We start from the raw sequence: 15,000 nt of genomic DNA, 5'->3' as shown, positions 1-15,000 counted from the left end.
AAACTTACCGTTTGTGGTCTTTTTTTTTGAAGGGAGAAGGGGGAATGGGGTCAGGAAGGGAAAGGGATGAGTTATATGAGGAGTGAATTGTGTTGATGATGGTGATTATTGATTTGAACGAGCTTTCGAAAACAGGGTTTTGATGTTTGATTACATGGTCTTAAGGAATTATTAAACTAATTGTTAAAATAACGACAACATAGACAGCAGTTTGATTTTTGATAGCAAAAGGAGTAAAACCATAGCGTTCTTTATTACAGGCCCATTCGTCGCGCGACAGGATTTTTTTTGAGGGGGGCCCTGTTTTTTTACGGCAAAAATTAATAATAACTTTAATAAAAATTAGTTTTGAAAAACTAAACTGTATTTTAAATGTATAACCTAATAGTCTTTTTTTGTATGAAATAAAAAAAAGAAAAAGAAAAAAGAAAGAATAACTTAAAGCAATGAACAATGTAAATATAATGCATTAAAATATTTTTTAATTCAAAACTTCACGCGTTCACATAATTATAATTTCACTTATATTTGTAGGCTTTACTGTCTGAAGCACAAAATTGATATTTTCTTATTGTGATTAGAAAATGGTACTACACCAAACATATAACATCAGTTGAATTTTATTTCAAAAAAAGAAAAAAGTCGGAAAACTGCAACGCAAGTAAATAAAACCTTTATAAACTATAAGAATAATTTTACAACTAGACCATTTAATGCAGGTTCTTTGCCAGATCTTGTTGTGACATAAACTTTTTAAAAAAGTGTTGCTCAATATTACACAACTGTGTTCGTACAAAAACCTTTCCAAAGTAAAACCTCCTCCCCTTTAGTCACGTGAATGTTCAAAATTCCGAAGATTTGCGGTTCCAGCGTTAGATGGACAGAAGTCGTACATTCACGTGGACCGTTTCCTGGTCTATTATTGTTTAAGGCAAAAAATCAGCATAGAAGTTCGCCTCTGTCGCAAATGCCTATCTTCCCACAAGAGGTCTGTCCTAATGAGCTAATTATGGGAAATACACCTACGCTAACACGTTCGCCGCCGAGTTATTTTAAACTATGCTTTATTTATTTGCCGAGCCATAATGTCTGCAATGATTCGTTTTTGCCGAGGCTGTTTTGCGCGGTTTCGTTCTCGTTGCCAAGGCCAGATATCAACATTTCAATAAACAAAATATTTTTAATCTGGAATAATTGTATAGTATTTTTTATTCTGAATATAACTGACAAAAAAAAAAAAAGAACTACGAGTATACTCGTTGTTTGGCAATCGAGAAGAAGTTCTTTTCTCCAGTGTCGAAGTACGAGTTTACTCACAACACCGTAACGAGTATAACTCATTGCGGTGACTACACCTTTTGAAGATGTAATTGAGAACTTGAAAGTTGTAATTAAGAAACGTAAGATGTAATTGAGAAATGCAGCATGTAATTTAGAAGTCGCAATATGTAAATAAAAAACACAACACGTAATTCAGAAACTTTAAAATGTAATTGAAAAACCAACCATGTAAATAAGAAATCGCAATATGTAATTTGAAATATGTATTATAAACTTTTCTCAATTACAACTTTCATCTTCTAAATTACATCTTACGTTTCTTAGTTACATTTTCCATGTTCTATATTACATATTGCGACTTCTAAATTACATGCTGCATTTCTCAATTACATCTTACGATTCTTAATTACAACTTTCAAGTTCTCAATTACATCTTGAAAAGGTGTAGTAATGTAGCTTATTTGATGCATTATTATTACAAATAGTGTTTCAACTTTTTTGCACGTGCACATTGGCAGTTATCATGAGTAAAAAAGGTAACTTACACTTTGTTTTCTTAATTCTAAATTGCTGTGTTTTTTTAGACTAGAAGCTAAATTATATTTGATAACTACATAATATTGTATGTTATTAAAAAATGTGAAAAAAAAAAAAAGATTAAAGTCCACAATAAGATGTTTTTTAATACATTAAAAAACATTTTAGTGTGCACTTCGAATTTTTTACACAGTATGCTAATTAATGTGTTCTATAGATGAGTAATTTCTTTTTTATAACTAGATAATTTATAAATTTATCTATCTCCTACTAGCTCAACACAGATATTCCACGATTGGATCAGCACAAATGATTATGGAAGATTGTGAGGATAGTGAAGATGATGATATTGAAGATTCGGATTCCAACGGAAAGATGACTTTTTAGACTTCTCGATCACTTAATTGGACTTCTCGATCACTTAAATAATACAATGGATAAGATCTACTGTCCTAACAAAAATATATCAATCGATGAGTCAATAATGCTTTGGAAGGGACGTCTTCTATTCAGGAAGTATGTGAAAAACAAAAGACACAAGTATGGTATCAAGTTCTAGGAGCTTTGCGAATCAGATGATATTGTACTAAAAGCAAAAATCAACTCTGGCGAGACAACTCTCGATAAACATTTGTTGGCTCAAACGGGAGCTATTGTTTTAGATTTAACGGAAATATTTCTGGGAAAAGGTTATCACCTGTACACCGATAGCTTTTACAATTCTTTTGAATTAACAAAGCACATGATAAATCAAAAAACATTCATTTGTGGTACTTTGAGAACTAACCGAAAGTCAAATCCAAAAGAGTGTACGAAAGCAAAACTGAAACAGGGAGACGTTTTAAGCAGAAGCAGAGAGGGTGTAGTGGTTGCTAAACGGAAAGACAAAAGAGACGTGCTAATGATTAGCAACTTGCATTCGTTGCAAATGATTGAAGTGACAAACAGGAGAGGAGTGAAAAAAAGGAAACCAAACGTTATTAAAGATTACAATCAATATATGTCAGGAGTAGATAGGGCGGAACAAATGGTATCATATTATGATTGCCTAAGAAAGACAATCAGATGGTATAAAAAAGTAGCACTTCATCTCTTTGATACTTTTTTTGTTTAATGCTTACTGTCTAAACACCAAATACGGAGTAGATAAAACAATTTTCTAGCTTAAGTTTAGAGAATTAGTTGTTACGGATTTATTGGGTGAACGTTTGAATGAAATTGTGCCCATGGCCTACTGTAATTATACGGCCTGATTTGTTGCATTTTCCGGAAAAAATTAAGAGGCCAGTTTTTTTACGGCTAATGTTTATTTTATTAAAATGGTCGAGGAAAACTTAAGATTATCATCATGTAATTACATTATGCTATACAATATTTTTCGCTAACTGATTCCCTGTTTCAGTATATTCCGATAACATATGAAATACTGAAATAGGCTTTCAAATAGCTATGTATCAAAATGCTACTAAATTAAACTTACATTTTGCAAAGACTTCTTACAACTCTTATGAGGAAATAAAAACAAAGGTTTGTAATTTTATATGTATTAAGGATTTGAGAAAAAATCTTATTAGCACTAGCTATCAGTTCTTTGTCTTTTTTTAAACTCTTTTACTTGATCTTTTCTTACAGAATCTGTAGTTTCTTTTTGTAAATTATTATAAAAAATATTAATGACAATTCGAGATCCATATTTAATTCCCCATTCTGTGTGTTTCTCGCATGTAAAATCAACACTGCTATAATAAATCTTAAAAATTTGTTCTGCAAAACTTTTAATTGATAAAGAATAACTGCAATGTTTGATTAGAATAGGAGAAATAATATCTAGAATACTAAAAAGATGACAAATAAAATCAGACAAGGATTGACTTGGACATATAAGTCCACCTCTGGATAATATTTTCAGATATTCGACGTAATGTACGTAATGTTGTGATAAGAGCATGAGAAGTTTGTTTGGTTAAAGTAAAATATTCACATGTTGACCAAATTTCAATCCAATTTGCAATTTCTCTATAAAATGTGGGTTTTTTATCTCCTTTTACAGCAGCATTGCCGAGCTGATTGGATGTATTAAACATCTGCTTTGAATTAAGTGTGATAAATAACTTATGAAACAATGACAAAAATTGTGCTACATCATTTCTTTCAGGAAAATAACTTAGTATCGCAGCTGTAGTTGTTTCATCAAGAATCGCTAATGCAAGGTTAACATCTTGTTTATTGTTTCCAGGATGAGTGACCTGACAATTGATTTTCCTCGCTTTTTTCAAGTTTCCATTTAATAATTGGTCTTTTTCATAAACTTTATGAAATAAATCCCAAGTAATAAAACCAGCTGGAACTTCAACTTTGTCTCTGAAGAAATCAAACGAAAAAGAAGGAAAAACAAATTTTTTTCCATTCAACAAGTTATTCCTAACATTTTTTATTAAATGGATTATATCATATAATAGATATGTTTTTAAAACTCCATTATAAGCTGGATGATAAATAGTTTTCCATCTCCAGTATAAGATTTATGTAACTCTGAAAATGCATTAACGTTGGTAGAATGATTATCTGTAACAATAGCTCTTACTTTAAAACCTGATTGGTGCAATGAGGTAATGCACTCATCAATTTCTTTTTTCAACCATGTTCCTGTTGTGCAAACTTCAGGTGATGATCTCACAACATAAGGAATAGCTTTTTGAAGCCCTACAATCATAAAAACAACAACACCTTTATAAAGATTACTTTCTGAATCTTCACCAATATATTTCCCACTTTGATATTGGGCTGCTTTCTGCAGATACATTTCATCCACAAGAAGCACACAATCACTTGATACACAACCTTTTTGTAACAAAACTGTTATAGCTTTATACGCATTTATATCACCACTTTGGATTTTTCTAAGTAAACTAAAAGATGGTAAAGGTAGTTGTTCTAACAATAACTTATAAGACTGTGCTGAAGTGTGACGTAAAATTAGTGCATAGCGTATAATGGATGCAGAATATGGAGGTCTGCCTTGAGGAGAATAGTATCTAATTTCATTTAACTCTGTCAAAATTGAATTCATATCATTGGCTTTATTTCTAATATAGACAGGAAAATTTTCTAACATACTACAGTTTGTTAATTTGCAATTATGACCACTACGAAACCATTCAGGTAAAGAAATATGATAGCCTTTATATGACAATGAAACATAAAGATCTTTATTTACAGTTATTGACTCAAAAACAATTGGTATGCCTGATTTTTCATCAAAACATAGTTTATAATAAACAACACTATCATGCATTTTTTTAAATGTAAAGCCTGGTGGAGAATGTTGTTCTGTCAAAGAATCAAGATTAATTATTTTATCAACACTTTGAAAATCTTCAAACTCATCTTTTCCTAAATATCTCAAAGTTGGTTTTTTTCGGGGCAACTTTGGAACCCTTAGAGTTGATGATCCACTTATTTCATCAGTTTGAATAGTTGGAACTGGAAGAAGATTCCATTTTAAGGTGCATCTTTTTCCATAATTAATAAATTTGTCATCAAAATGATTAACACAAATAGCTGAATATTTTGATGGAACCCAATCTTTTCTATTAACAAAGTATATCCATCGTTTTCGCAAATCAGATTCTTCAGGAAAATGAAATGTTGACTTTTTTGGACCATTAGAGTAACCAGTTTTACAGTTTGTAACAACACATTTATTAACCATTTTATTACTAAAACGAATCAAAAAAGCGTAACAGTTATTTTTAAATATAAAGTTCACTTACATTTATTATTGGAATTATCTCCACTTAAACAACATCGCATAAAAAAGCAGTTCGACTATATACAGTAATAATAATAGACTGTCTGTGTGTCTATTTCATTATTCCACTCTCTAATGGAATATAATGAAACAGGCAATCAGTCAGAATACATTCACATATTAATCAGTTCAGAATACATTACATATTAAATGACTATAAAAGCATAAACCGATGCATGCAAACAAATATTTATATAGTAATTGTTAAAATATTTTAATTCAATATTTTATTCAACACCTTTGTATAATATTCACTGGTAAATATATTGTTATTGTTGTTGTTGTTAATAAAACCTTTCATACATAGTTTAAAATTTAAAATAAGCCGTAAAAAAACTGGCCTCTTAATTTTTTCCGGAAAATGCAACAAATCAGGCCGTGTAATTACAGTAGGCCATGTTGTGCCTCGAATCACCAGTAATAGCTTCCGCTACTTGTCTTCGATGCCACCGAATGAAAAGAAAAAATTCCCAACCAAACCATGTCGAGTCTGCTCTAAAATAAAACGTAAAGAAACTCGATATGAATGTGCTGTTTGTGAAAATAGACCTCCGTTATGTATTGGCGAATGTTTCAGAATGCACCTTTCAAAAGAATAGGTTTCCACTTGGGTTTTCATGAAATAAAATTAAACCAAAATCAATGTTTTACTTTGATCTGTTATAAGCTATTTCTGCCTTTATCCGCATTTAAATTAACTTCGCTGGATTTTTAAAATAAAAACTTGAATGCAATATTTTCTGAAACCAAATGTGAAGCTAAGAAAAAAAAACAAAAACAAAAACGAACAGACAAAGCCAGTCATGCACAAACATTATTTGAAATAAGTTAGTACAACTACTAGTTTACTAGTTTAGTAGTTGGCAAACTTATGACGCCGGCCCAATACGAGTATTCTCGTAGTTTGCAAATATCAAAGTCCCGCTCATTACGAGTATACTCGTAGTTGGCAAATAAATGACGCCAATTTACTACAAGTATACTCGTAGTTGGCAGCGAAAGTGCTATTAGGCTTTGAAAGTAGACATTAAAAGAGCGTCTGCGATACATGTTTCGAAACCTGCAGATATCAGGAGTAAATTGAGTAAATTTTTGTTTTGGTTTTTTGAGTTCTTGTTTGGCTGTTTTACAGAGTTGCTTTAGCAAGAGTTTGAATGAGCGGGGGGATAAACTCCCTCTTAAACGTGCTGGTTTTTCTTTGCAAAACTTATGTTGTTTATGGCTGATCAATTTTCTCACGGTGTTTGTTTTGTAAAAACAATTCGGTAATGCTTAGTTACCTATTTGATAAAGGAGAGTGTTTAAAACTAGCAAATAAGGATGCCTTCTGCAGGTCTAGGTAGTTTTTATTTGTAAGTTTAGTGTGCGATGCGGACGCAAACGCAGGTATGCAAGAGCTAGTTCGTTTTTTGAAACAGGTCAAAACAGCTGTGCGTTAAGTTTGTTTGTTTGTTTGTTTGTTTTTTACTTTAACCCGTCATCGTCATGTTTATAGCACTGAAACGAACGAAAGAGCTAGAGCATACAGTAAGAAGTATAGGAGAATTCAGTCCGAGATTACCAAGATGCTAGCTTCGACTGAACCTTCTAGTGGTGGTGTTACAGTATCAGAGAAACACGATCTTCACGTTGAAGACGTTTTAGCTTACAGCGAAATTGTTAGCGATGTTAGCAGTGCAGATTTTGTTGAATTGTAAGATTGGGTTGAGGCTTCATTACTTATCTTATGCTAGCGACTTGCTTAACTGTTTTGTTGAAAGTGGTGCAACTGTTTATGGTGAAACCTGTGTGGTTTCAAACGTTCACAGTTTGGTTCATCTCTCAGATGACGTTGAAAATCGAAACTGTTCACTGAATGGAATGTCCGCTTTTCCTATTGAAAACTTTCAGCAAACATTGATGAAACAAGTTCGAAAGTGCAGCAAGCCAATATCACAAGTTGCAAAGCGTCAGTTTGAATTGGAAAATGTCAGAACCTTATTTAAAACTTCAAAGCGTACAAACTTGTCTGTAAGTTTTGGAGATTCTTCTTTTCTAGATGAGAACTCTTTTTTTATGATTGTTGAAAATGTTGGAGATGACAACTACTTGTACAATGGTTTAAAGGTGAAATATACTAAAAGTTTTCATAACAGCCCAGTGGATTCCAATATCTTTGACATTGGTTTTGTTGAGAAGTTTGATGAATTGAGGCATTTACATCCAAAAGGGTTCTGGTTCTTAAGACCGACCTTGTAAGAGTAAAGAAGGTTTGCGTATTGCCTGTCAATAATGGTTTTGTATGTTTTCCCCGTATTTTTGCATGAATCGGAGCAAAAATAAATGTTTTTGTGTGCATAGGTTTTTTGTTTTTTTGTTTTTTTGTTTTGTTTAGTTTTTAAGTGCAGAACCAAAGAACAAAATCAGTTTGCTATTATTAGCACAATGCAACGCCCTTATAGAATTTCAACTTGCTCAGTTTTTATTCTTCTTCATTTTGTGAATTTAAGAACTGTGTTACATTATAATGTTTTTCAGAACAACAGTTTATTGATCGTTTTAGTATTTCAAAAATGTCTTAGAATAGATTTATAACACTTGTGAATTGCAATAGCAGTTGCATTATTTGTGATCATGATAATCAATTTAGTATTGTCCGTTGATTGGAGCTGCTCTCATTTTAAAAATGGTTGCTTTAGTTTGATTAACAAAAAGGTAAGAGAAGAGCAAAACTGAAGTGGGAGTAATTTTAGGAAAATGGATTGACACAGAAAAAAAGGTTGTGTATTGGCCAAGTGGTGTAGACGTGTTAGGGGCAGAGAGATTCAATCTTTCACCAAGTTCACACTGGAAACAGACTTATAAAAATGAAATGTGAGGATGGTAGGTCTTTTAACATTTATAGCATGTCTTAATAGTTGTTGTTTTCAAATTGCTATTGCTTTTATTGTTTATGTCTGAGTAAGATTTTAAATCAGCTATGTGTTTGTTTACTTTTAAAGATGAAATGGAAGTGTGTAAACTATCAGACCTGTCTGCTTCTGAAGAAGAGCGTGGTTTTGTTGTTGACAATACATTGACCTCAAATGAAACATCAGGTAAGAAACTACACGATTTGTTGGTTTGTTTCTAAAGGTTTTACAAATGAATATGTTTTTTTTTTTTTTTTTTTTTTTTTCTTTTTTCAGAGATTCAATTGATACCGGCTTTTACTCCTCACAAAACCAAATTAACAGCATTTCCAACTCCAGCATTTTCTTTTTTTCCTTCATCTGCAAAAGTCAGTCAATGATCACAAAGTTTCAAAGAAGCAACACGCTCTCAGTCAAGATACCCTGTGACCAACATGTAGTTTAACTCAGTTTTATCACATTCAACTCTGCATGATTTGTCTCATGGTAAGGACACCTCAACCTGTTGCATTCAGCTGCTCCCAAGTTTTTCCTCTTGAAAGTGCACGTAAGGAAAATTGTTTTGGCTAAAGCGGTTTGTTTTCAATATGATTGAGCTTGAAAGTTGCAATAAAGAATTATTTGGAATATGTTTTGTTCAGGTGACTATTTGCTCAATATTTTTCAATTTATTCTAACAGAGTTTCAAAAAGCTGTTCTTAAGAATTTGGGAGAGATTGCAGTGTTCATGAATGAGCTTCACCAAAGCAGAGCTGTCCATAATGACACCAAACAAATCACAGCTCTTTTGAGCATAGAAGAGTTTGAGACAGCAGAAGAGCAACTGAATTCTGCTTCTGCTTATAACGTCTCCCTGTTTCAGTTTTGTAAAGTCTTTGCTGTAGTAAAGAGGAACTGAAAATAGTTCAGAAATTTTGCTTACTTTAATTGTTTATCTAATTTACTTAAAGATGTTGTGAAAATAACATTTGCTGATGTGAAAGAGTCTAGTATGAGAGAAGGTGTGATGGTTAAGCTAAAGAATGGTCCAGGTCGAAAAGATGGTACAAAAAGCCCAAAAAAAGGATGTTGGGAGAATTGTAATTGGTAAATATACTTTTATTTTAGAGTAAGAAACAAGTAAAAATGATGCAATGCATAGTTTGTTAAGTTTTTACCAAAGAAATAAAGAACTGAATTATTTGTGATTTGAAAATTATTTTTAACTTTGCTGACAAATGCTTCAGTCAAAACAAAAGATATCTTTTTTTTTGACTGTAGCACTTGTCAGCAAACAGAGTTAACTTTTGTTTTCTATCATTCTTGTTTTCTTTCATATAATTATCTAAAAATGTTGTTGCTTCATCGGGTCCTTTATCTGCAGCATTTTCTACATAAGGTTGTTTGCAATATAAGGTTGTTTTTTGAGAAACAAGGTTAATGATACCAAAATGGTGTACCCATGTGTTTTTTTGTAATATACTCCACTAACATAAGTGGTTTACTTGTAGTTTGTTACTTTTTCACAATCTGTACATAATAAAAGACTGTCCTCTTGTTTGTCCAACTCATATTTTTTTGTTTCATCACAGAAAACCTGTGCTTTTCAGATATGTATATCATGTTGGACTGTGAAGTATTTTGCTAAAAGTTTACATTCTTTCATAAATTAGTATTAAAAAGAATAGTGTAAATATAAGTTTGACAAAGTTATGGGTAATTTATAAAAATTTTGCTATTAACTTCTACATTAAAAGGAATTTAAAATGAAACTTTATTACTACCTAGAGACAAAAAAATTATTCATTGACATTTTCATAAACATAACTTAAAATATTTCTTTAGGTTTTTAATCCTCGCATGTAAGCATGCATTTAATAATTTTTTGATTGAGAATATGTACTTAAAAATAGATGAAGAAACTTCATTCCTTAATTGAAATTTTTTTATACCTCTGTTAACTATTATATTTTACTTAGTTGCTTAAGTAAATTAAACAGTAAGTAGTATTTTTTATGCTAAAATGTGAATTTTTTTTCAGACATGTTTCAAGGAAGGAATGAAATAGTTTGTAATTTAATAAAATAAACAAATATGCATTGAAATACCACATAGTAATAGTGACCGATAATGGCAGCTACAACTACAACCAAACCAAGGCTTATGCATTATAAAAACTAAAGATAAATAATAAAAGATTAATCAACAGCATGCTATCATTATCACAAGTCTTGTCCCTTTTGTTTAAATAAATTAATACAGCAGTATTGTTCTTTTTACCAATTAAGAGTTTCTATTGTAATAACTGTTAATCATTATAATTATAGAACAGTTTTTTTTTCCATTTTTTTTATTTTTAATTTTTTTATCTAAATATCTGCGCCAATTTTCTTCATGGCTTTTTCTTCTTTTGGATGCCATGATGGTTGTTTGTATTTGAAAAAAGTAATAGATATCTGTTTCACTTGTAAAACCCCTTATTAATGAAATTGATCCTATTTTTTTTATGCGGCTCAGATATTTTTTTTTGTTCAAAATAGCTTGTACACATGAAAGGTTTTTAGTTCAGTATTGAAGTGACATAGTTATCTCTGCTTTTTTTTTTTAATGGACTCGTGCAGTTTTTGCTGGCAGCACTTCATTTGCAATTGTTTATTATTTTAATTGTTTATTGCTTTTGTTCCATTTCCTTTTCTTTGTGTAATTGTTGTTGTTATTTGTTGTTTTTACTGTAAAAGAAACTAGTTTTTGTTCATAATTGTTATTGTTTGCTATTTTTTATTAGATTTTAAAATGAACCAGGTTATATTTTTAAGTTCTCTTTTTTACTCATTATTGCTATTGCTTGTTACCTTAATTTTTTATTTCTTTTGATAAAATTTTAAAATCTTTGTATTAATGTTTTTGAACTACTTCTTTATTAATCATTATTGTTGTTCTTTTTATCATAGTTGTATGTTTTTTTAATTGTCATTAAATTTAAAAATGAACTTTGATTACTCTATATTGCCAATATATAAGGTTTTTTTTTTTTATATTTTAAACACATATTTTGTTGTTTATTATTGCCATTGTTTATCATTTTTCTAATGCTTTAAAAATTTTTGTATTGCTTATTGCTGTTTATTACTTTTATCACATTTTAAAATTCTTGCTACTATTTATAGTTGCTATTGTAGTTGATTTAATTATATTTATAAAGTTTTTAAATTACTTTTGACTGTTCTGTTTTTTGTTAATACATAGAGCTGCTTGGATTCTTTGTTTTTGGAGCAACAAAATGCTGTTTTCAACTTCTGATTCAAATCAACAATCTCTCTCATCCAGAGTATCCCCTCTCTGTCTCCCATATCTCCTTGCCAAAAATGATCACTTATTAATGTTTTTATCAATCTTTGACTTTTTTTTTATTATTTTTAGATGTTCTTCTGTATTCTTTTCATTATCTGTTTCAGTTTTTAAAACTTCTTTTTTTGTTTAATCACATTTTTTTCTGTTATGTTTTTTAGGCAGGGTTTTTGTTGTTGTTGTTGTTGGTGTTAGTTAAGATTTCTATTATATTTTGCAATATTTTTAACTATTGCTTTTGTTTATTATCTTCGTTATACTTTTAAGTTAATGTTGTCATATTGTTTTCAAATTCCTTTTGTCACTTATTATTTTTGCAATTGATTATTACTTTTATTGTTTATTGCTTTTGTTGAACTTTTTAAATGATTTGTATTAGTGTTGTTGCTAGTTGGTGTTTTTATTGTGTTTTTGAATGTTTTTTATTATTCAATGTTGTAATTATTTATTTTCTTTAAATATAGTTGTTGTTGTTTTTTTTTTATTATACGTTGGAATTGTTCTTACTTACTAAAAATGTTCATGCAGAATTTTTGCAGATGCTGTAAAAGTTTCCGTGATCAAAAGAGTCGCTATTGCAAGTTCGAGCATCAGTTAAGCTAAAGAATTCACCACTTCAAAAAGATGTTATGAACTGCGTTTGAAAGCATTACGTTGAGGAGTTTTATACGAATGTGGTTTGAATTTATATTTTTCAGCCACTCTATTTGTAATACAGAAGTAGTATTTCTTTTTAATGTTTTAATTAGGCGTATGTTTTATATTTGTACTTTTGCATTTCTATTTAACAGTTTTATTTAAGAAAAATCTACAATCTAACTGATGTAAGTATTTATATAGTTCCGCGTTAGTCCTCTTTATTTAAAGATAATAAGGAATAGTTATAATAATGCGTTTCTCTTTCAATATTATTATGTATCGTGGGTGTAAACTATTTGTGTTTTACAAATATATGTATGACATGAAAACATATGTGTTTTACTATTTATCCAAATAGATAACAGTGCAGCTACAAATTTTAATCTTATAACATTCATGGCGCACAGTTCTTATAAAATAATCCTATGTATTTAGTAATGTTAACTTGATATTATCGAAGGACAATTAGTAATAAAATTTTTTATTAATTTTCTTTCCGTAATACTGAGTTGATAAAAGTTATAAAAAAAAAAGATCATAATTAAAAGCGTTTAAGTTAAGCGTCGAAAAAGTGGTCTAAAAGACGCAATAAAAAGAACTCTTTCAGATAACTTAAAAAAGCCTCTTACCGCTCCTCATGTTTAAGACGTCTACGGAGACGTTTTAAAAACCAAAAAAAGTACCTGTTAAAGACGTCTTTAAAACGTCTTTGGGCCGGTTGGGTGGTACACTTGGCGTTCATTTTCACCAGAGTCGTTTTCACTGCATCTTTTTTGGGCGCTTTCTCTTTGACTGTCGTTTTTTTTTTCTTTTACTGCAGCTTTCTCTTTTGGCTTAGATTTATTTTCGATGTGTTTCTTTATTTCGGTTTCTTTCCTGCGACTACAGCAGGGGCGGTAGGCTTGTTTGCTGCTCTGGGCTCAGCGGCAATTCTAAGCGAGCCAGAGGCACCAGTATTTTTCACTGGAATGAGCTCGCCGGCAACCTCCATGCGTTTTAGATTGATTTTGACTTGCGAGTCCATGTTTTGGCCGTCGTTGTTGTTTTTTGTTCTTCTCCTTCTTCCGCTTCTGCTTCTTCTTCTTGCTTTCTTTAAGTTGAGTAATATACATTTTTCTTTTTCCGTTTATCTTTATAGAAAGACTAGCAACAACATTTTTCTTCCTTCCAGGCATTGTGTAATTTTTATAATTTTCCTTGCCACTTACAAGACAGTTTGCGTAGTAAATCTTTTCTCGTCCATTTTAAAGCTCGTCAATTTTAAAGCTCGTCAATTTTAAAGCTCGTCAATTTTAAAGCTCGTCAATTTTAAAGCTCGTCAATTTTAAAGCTCGTCAATTTTAAAGCTCGTCAATTTTAAAGCTCGTCAATTTTAAAGCTCGTCAATTTTAAAGCTCGTCAATTTTAAAGCTCGTCAATTTTAAAGCTCGTCAATTTTAAAGCTCGTCAATTTTAAAGCTCGTCAATTTTAAAGCTTGTCAATTTTAAAGCATTAATGGGATAATTATGAAATTACGAATGTTGTTAATGTTGGTAAGAGAATAAGAGCGAGGAAGTAGAAACAATGTGCTACCGTTAGTACTAATCATAATCTGATCACAATTGGAAAAAAAAAAAAAAAAGTGCCATTTGAATCATTTCTTTTGCATAGGGAATGCATTTTTTTGGCAAGGTTGTAGAAAATAAAAATTGAGAGAGCTCAACTACAGCTTGATTACAATGCGAACATTTTATGTGTCAACTGAGGCAAAACAACGTTTTTAAAAACCGATTCTCAAATTTGATCACTAAGATCTTTCGAGATCACTTGCTTATTCGCAGAGCATTTTTGTTTTTTAGTCAATAAATACAAAAAATCTTACTTTAGCTTTTCGAACTTTAACGTCATTTTCTCTTTAAAGTACGGTTACTAAAGAACAAAAGTAAAGACGATGCTTTCTGTGGAATTCACAGTTTTCATACGGTTTTGTTAGTAATTTACCGGAACTCCAACACATTTTTTTTTAAGGAATTACACAAAGGCTAGATCTTTTAATGTAAGGGGATTTCAAAAATCATAGTGGCTAGCTCAAAATATTTTGCTATCACATTACGGCATTTTTAGTAATAAAAATGTCCTTTTTATTTAGTAAGTTTACACCTAATAATGCACCTAAACAAGTGACTTATGTGACAAAGAAAATCAAGACAAAGCTTACAAACCATAAGCCTTTTTCGCTTCTTGTTAGATTTAAAAAATCTAACAAGAAGCGAATAGAAAGTTGGGTTTTTTTTTAATTATTATTTTGAGTTTCAGTTAAAGTTTTATCGCAATTCGCTAACTAGAAAAAAATTCTTTCAATAGAACTGTACATAAATGGTAAAGCAAGAACAAAACGATCAGAAAAAGAATAAAGATTTTTAATAGAATTTGGTGCTACGTGGAAGTGAATTTATAAATATTGTAAACCCTCCTTCTTTAAGCGTTAATGTTGAATGTGTTGTTGATAATGAAACCGAGATCTTGTATACGTC

The 15,000-nt window shown here is 30.7% G+C and overlaps 1 protein-coding gene and 1 long non-coding RNA gene across 6 annotated transcripts; one reads left to right on the top strand and one right to left on the bottom strand.

Annotated features, from left to right (window-relative positions):
* Positions 1-3,346: 3,346 nt before the first annotated feature.
* Positions 3,347-6,446, bottom strand: LOC149877829 (uncharacterized). Of its 2 annotated transcripts, XM_090073700.1 has the most exons (3): positions 6,281-6,446; positions 4,403-6,124; positions 3,347-4,177 (listed from the first exon to the last, which is right to left on the bottom strand). In XM_090073700.1, the coding sequence occupies exons 2-3, from the start codon at positions 5,528-5,530 to the stop codon at positions 4,103-4,105; spliced, it is 1,203 nt and encodes a 400-aa protein (XP_089929826.1). In that variant the 5' UTR covers positions 5,531-6,124; positions 6,281-6,446; the 3' UTR covers positions 3,347-4,102. The 2 variants fall into 2 exon arrangements, with proteins under 2 accessions (XP_089929826.1, XP_089929825.1); XM_090073699.1 differs by having other exon boundaries at positions 3,347-6,124.
* An 846-nt stretch (positions 6,447-7,292) lies between these two features.
* Positions 7,293-12,815, top strand: LOC149877828 (uncharacterized). 4 transcript variants are annotated; one of them, XR_016447858.1, is made up of 5 exons: positions 7,293-8,491; positions 8,611-8,706; positions 8,797-9,067; positions 9,201-9,606; positions 11,746-12,815. It is a non-coding gene; the product is annotated as an uncharacterized LOC149877828 (long non-coding RNA). The 4 variants fall into 4 exon arrangements; XR_016447859.1 differs by having other exon boundaries at positions 8,797-9,606; positions 12,376-12,815; XR_016447857.1 differs by having other exon boundaries at positions 8,797-9,606.
* The last annotated feature ends 2,185 nt before the right edge of the window (positions 12,816-15,000 follow it).

This window comes from Hydra viridissima, unplaced genomic scaffold (genome assembly GCF_058129835.1).
Source record: "Hydra viridissima isolate aposymbiotic clone 2 unplaced genomic scaffold, HvirCarnegie_v1 scaffold_16, whole genome shotgun sequence".
NCBI classification, from domain to species: domain Eukaryota; kingdom Metazoa; phylum Cnidaria; class Hydrozoa; order Anthoathecata; family Hydridae; genus Hydra; species Hydra viridissima.
Note: the sequence above shows the minus strand (reverse complement) of the source record. Positions and strands in the feature narration are given on the sequence as shown.

Coding starts and splice junctions, on each gene's coding strand:
- LOC149877829 (XM_090073699.1), bottom strand. CDS start 5,530: ATGGTTAATAAATGTGTTGTTACAAACTGTAAAACTGGTTACTCTAAT.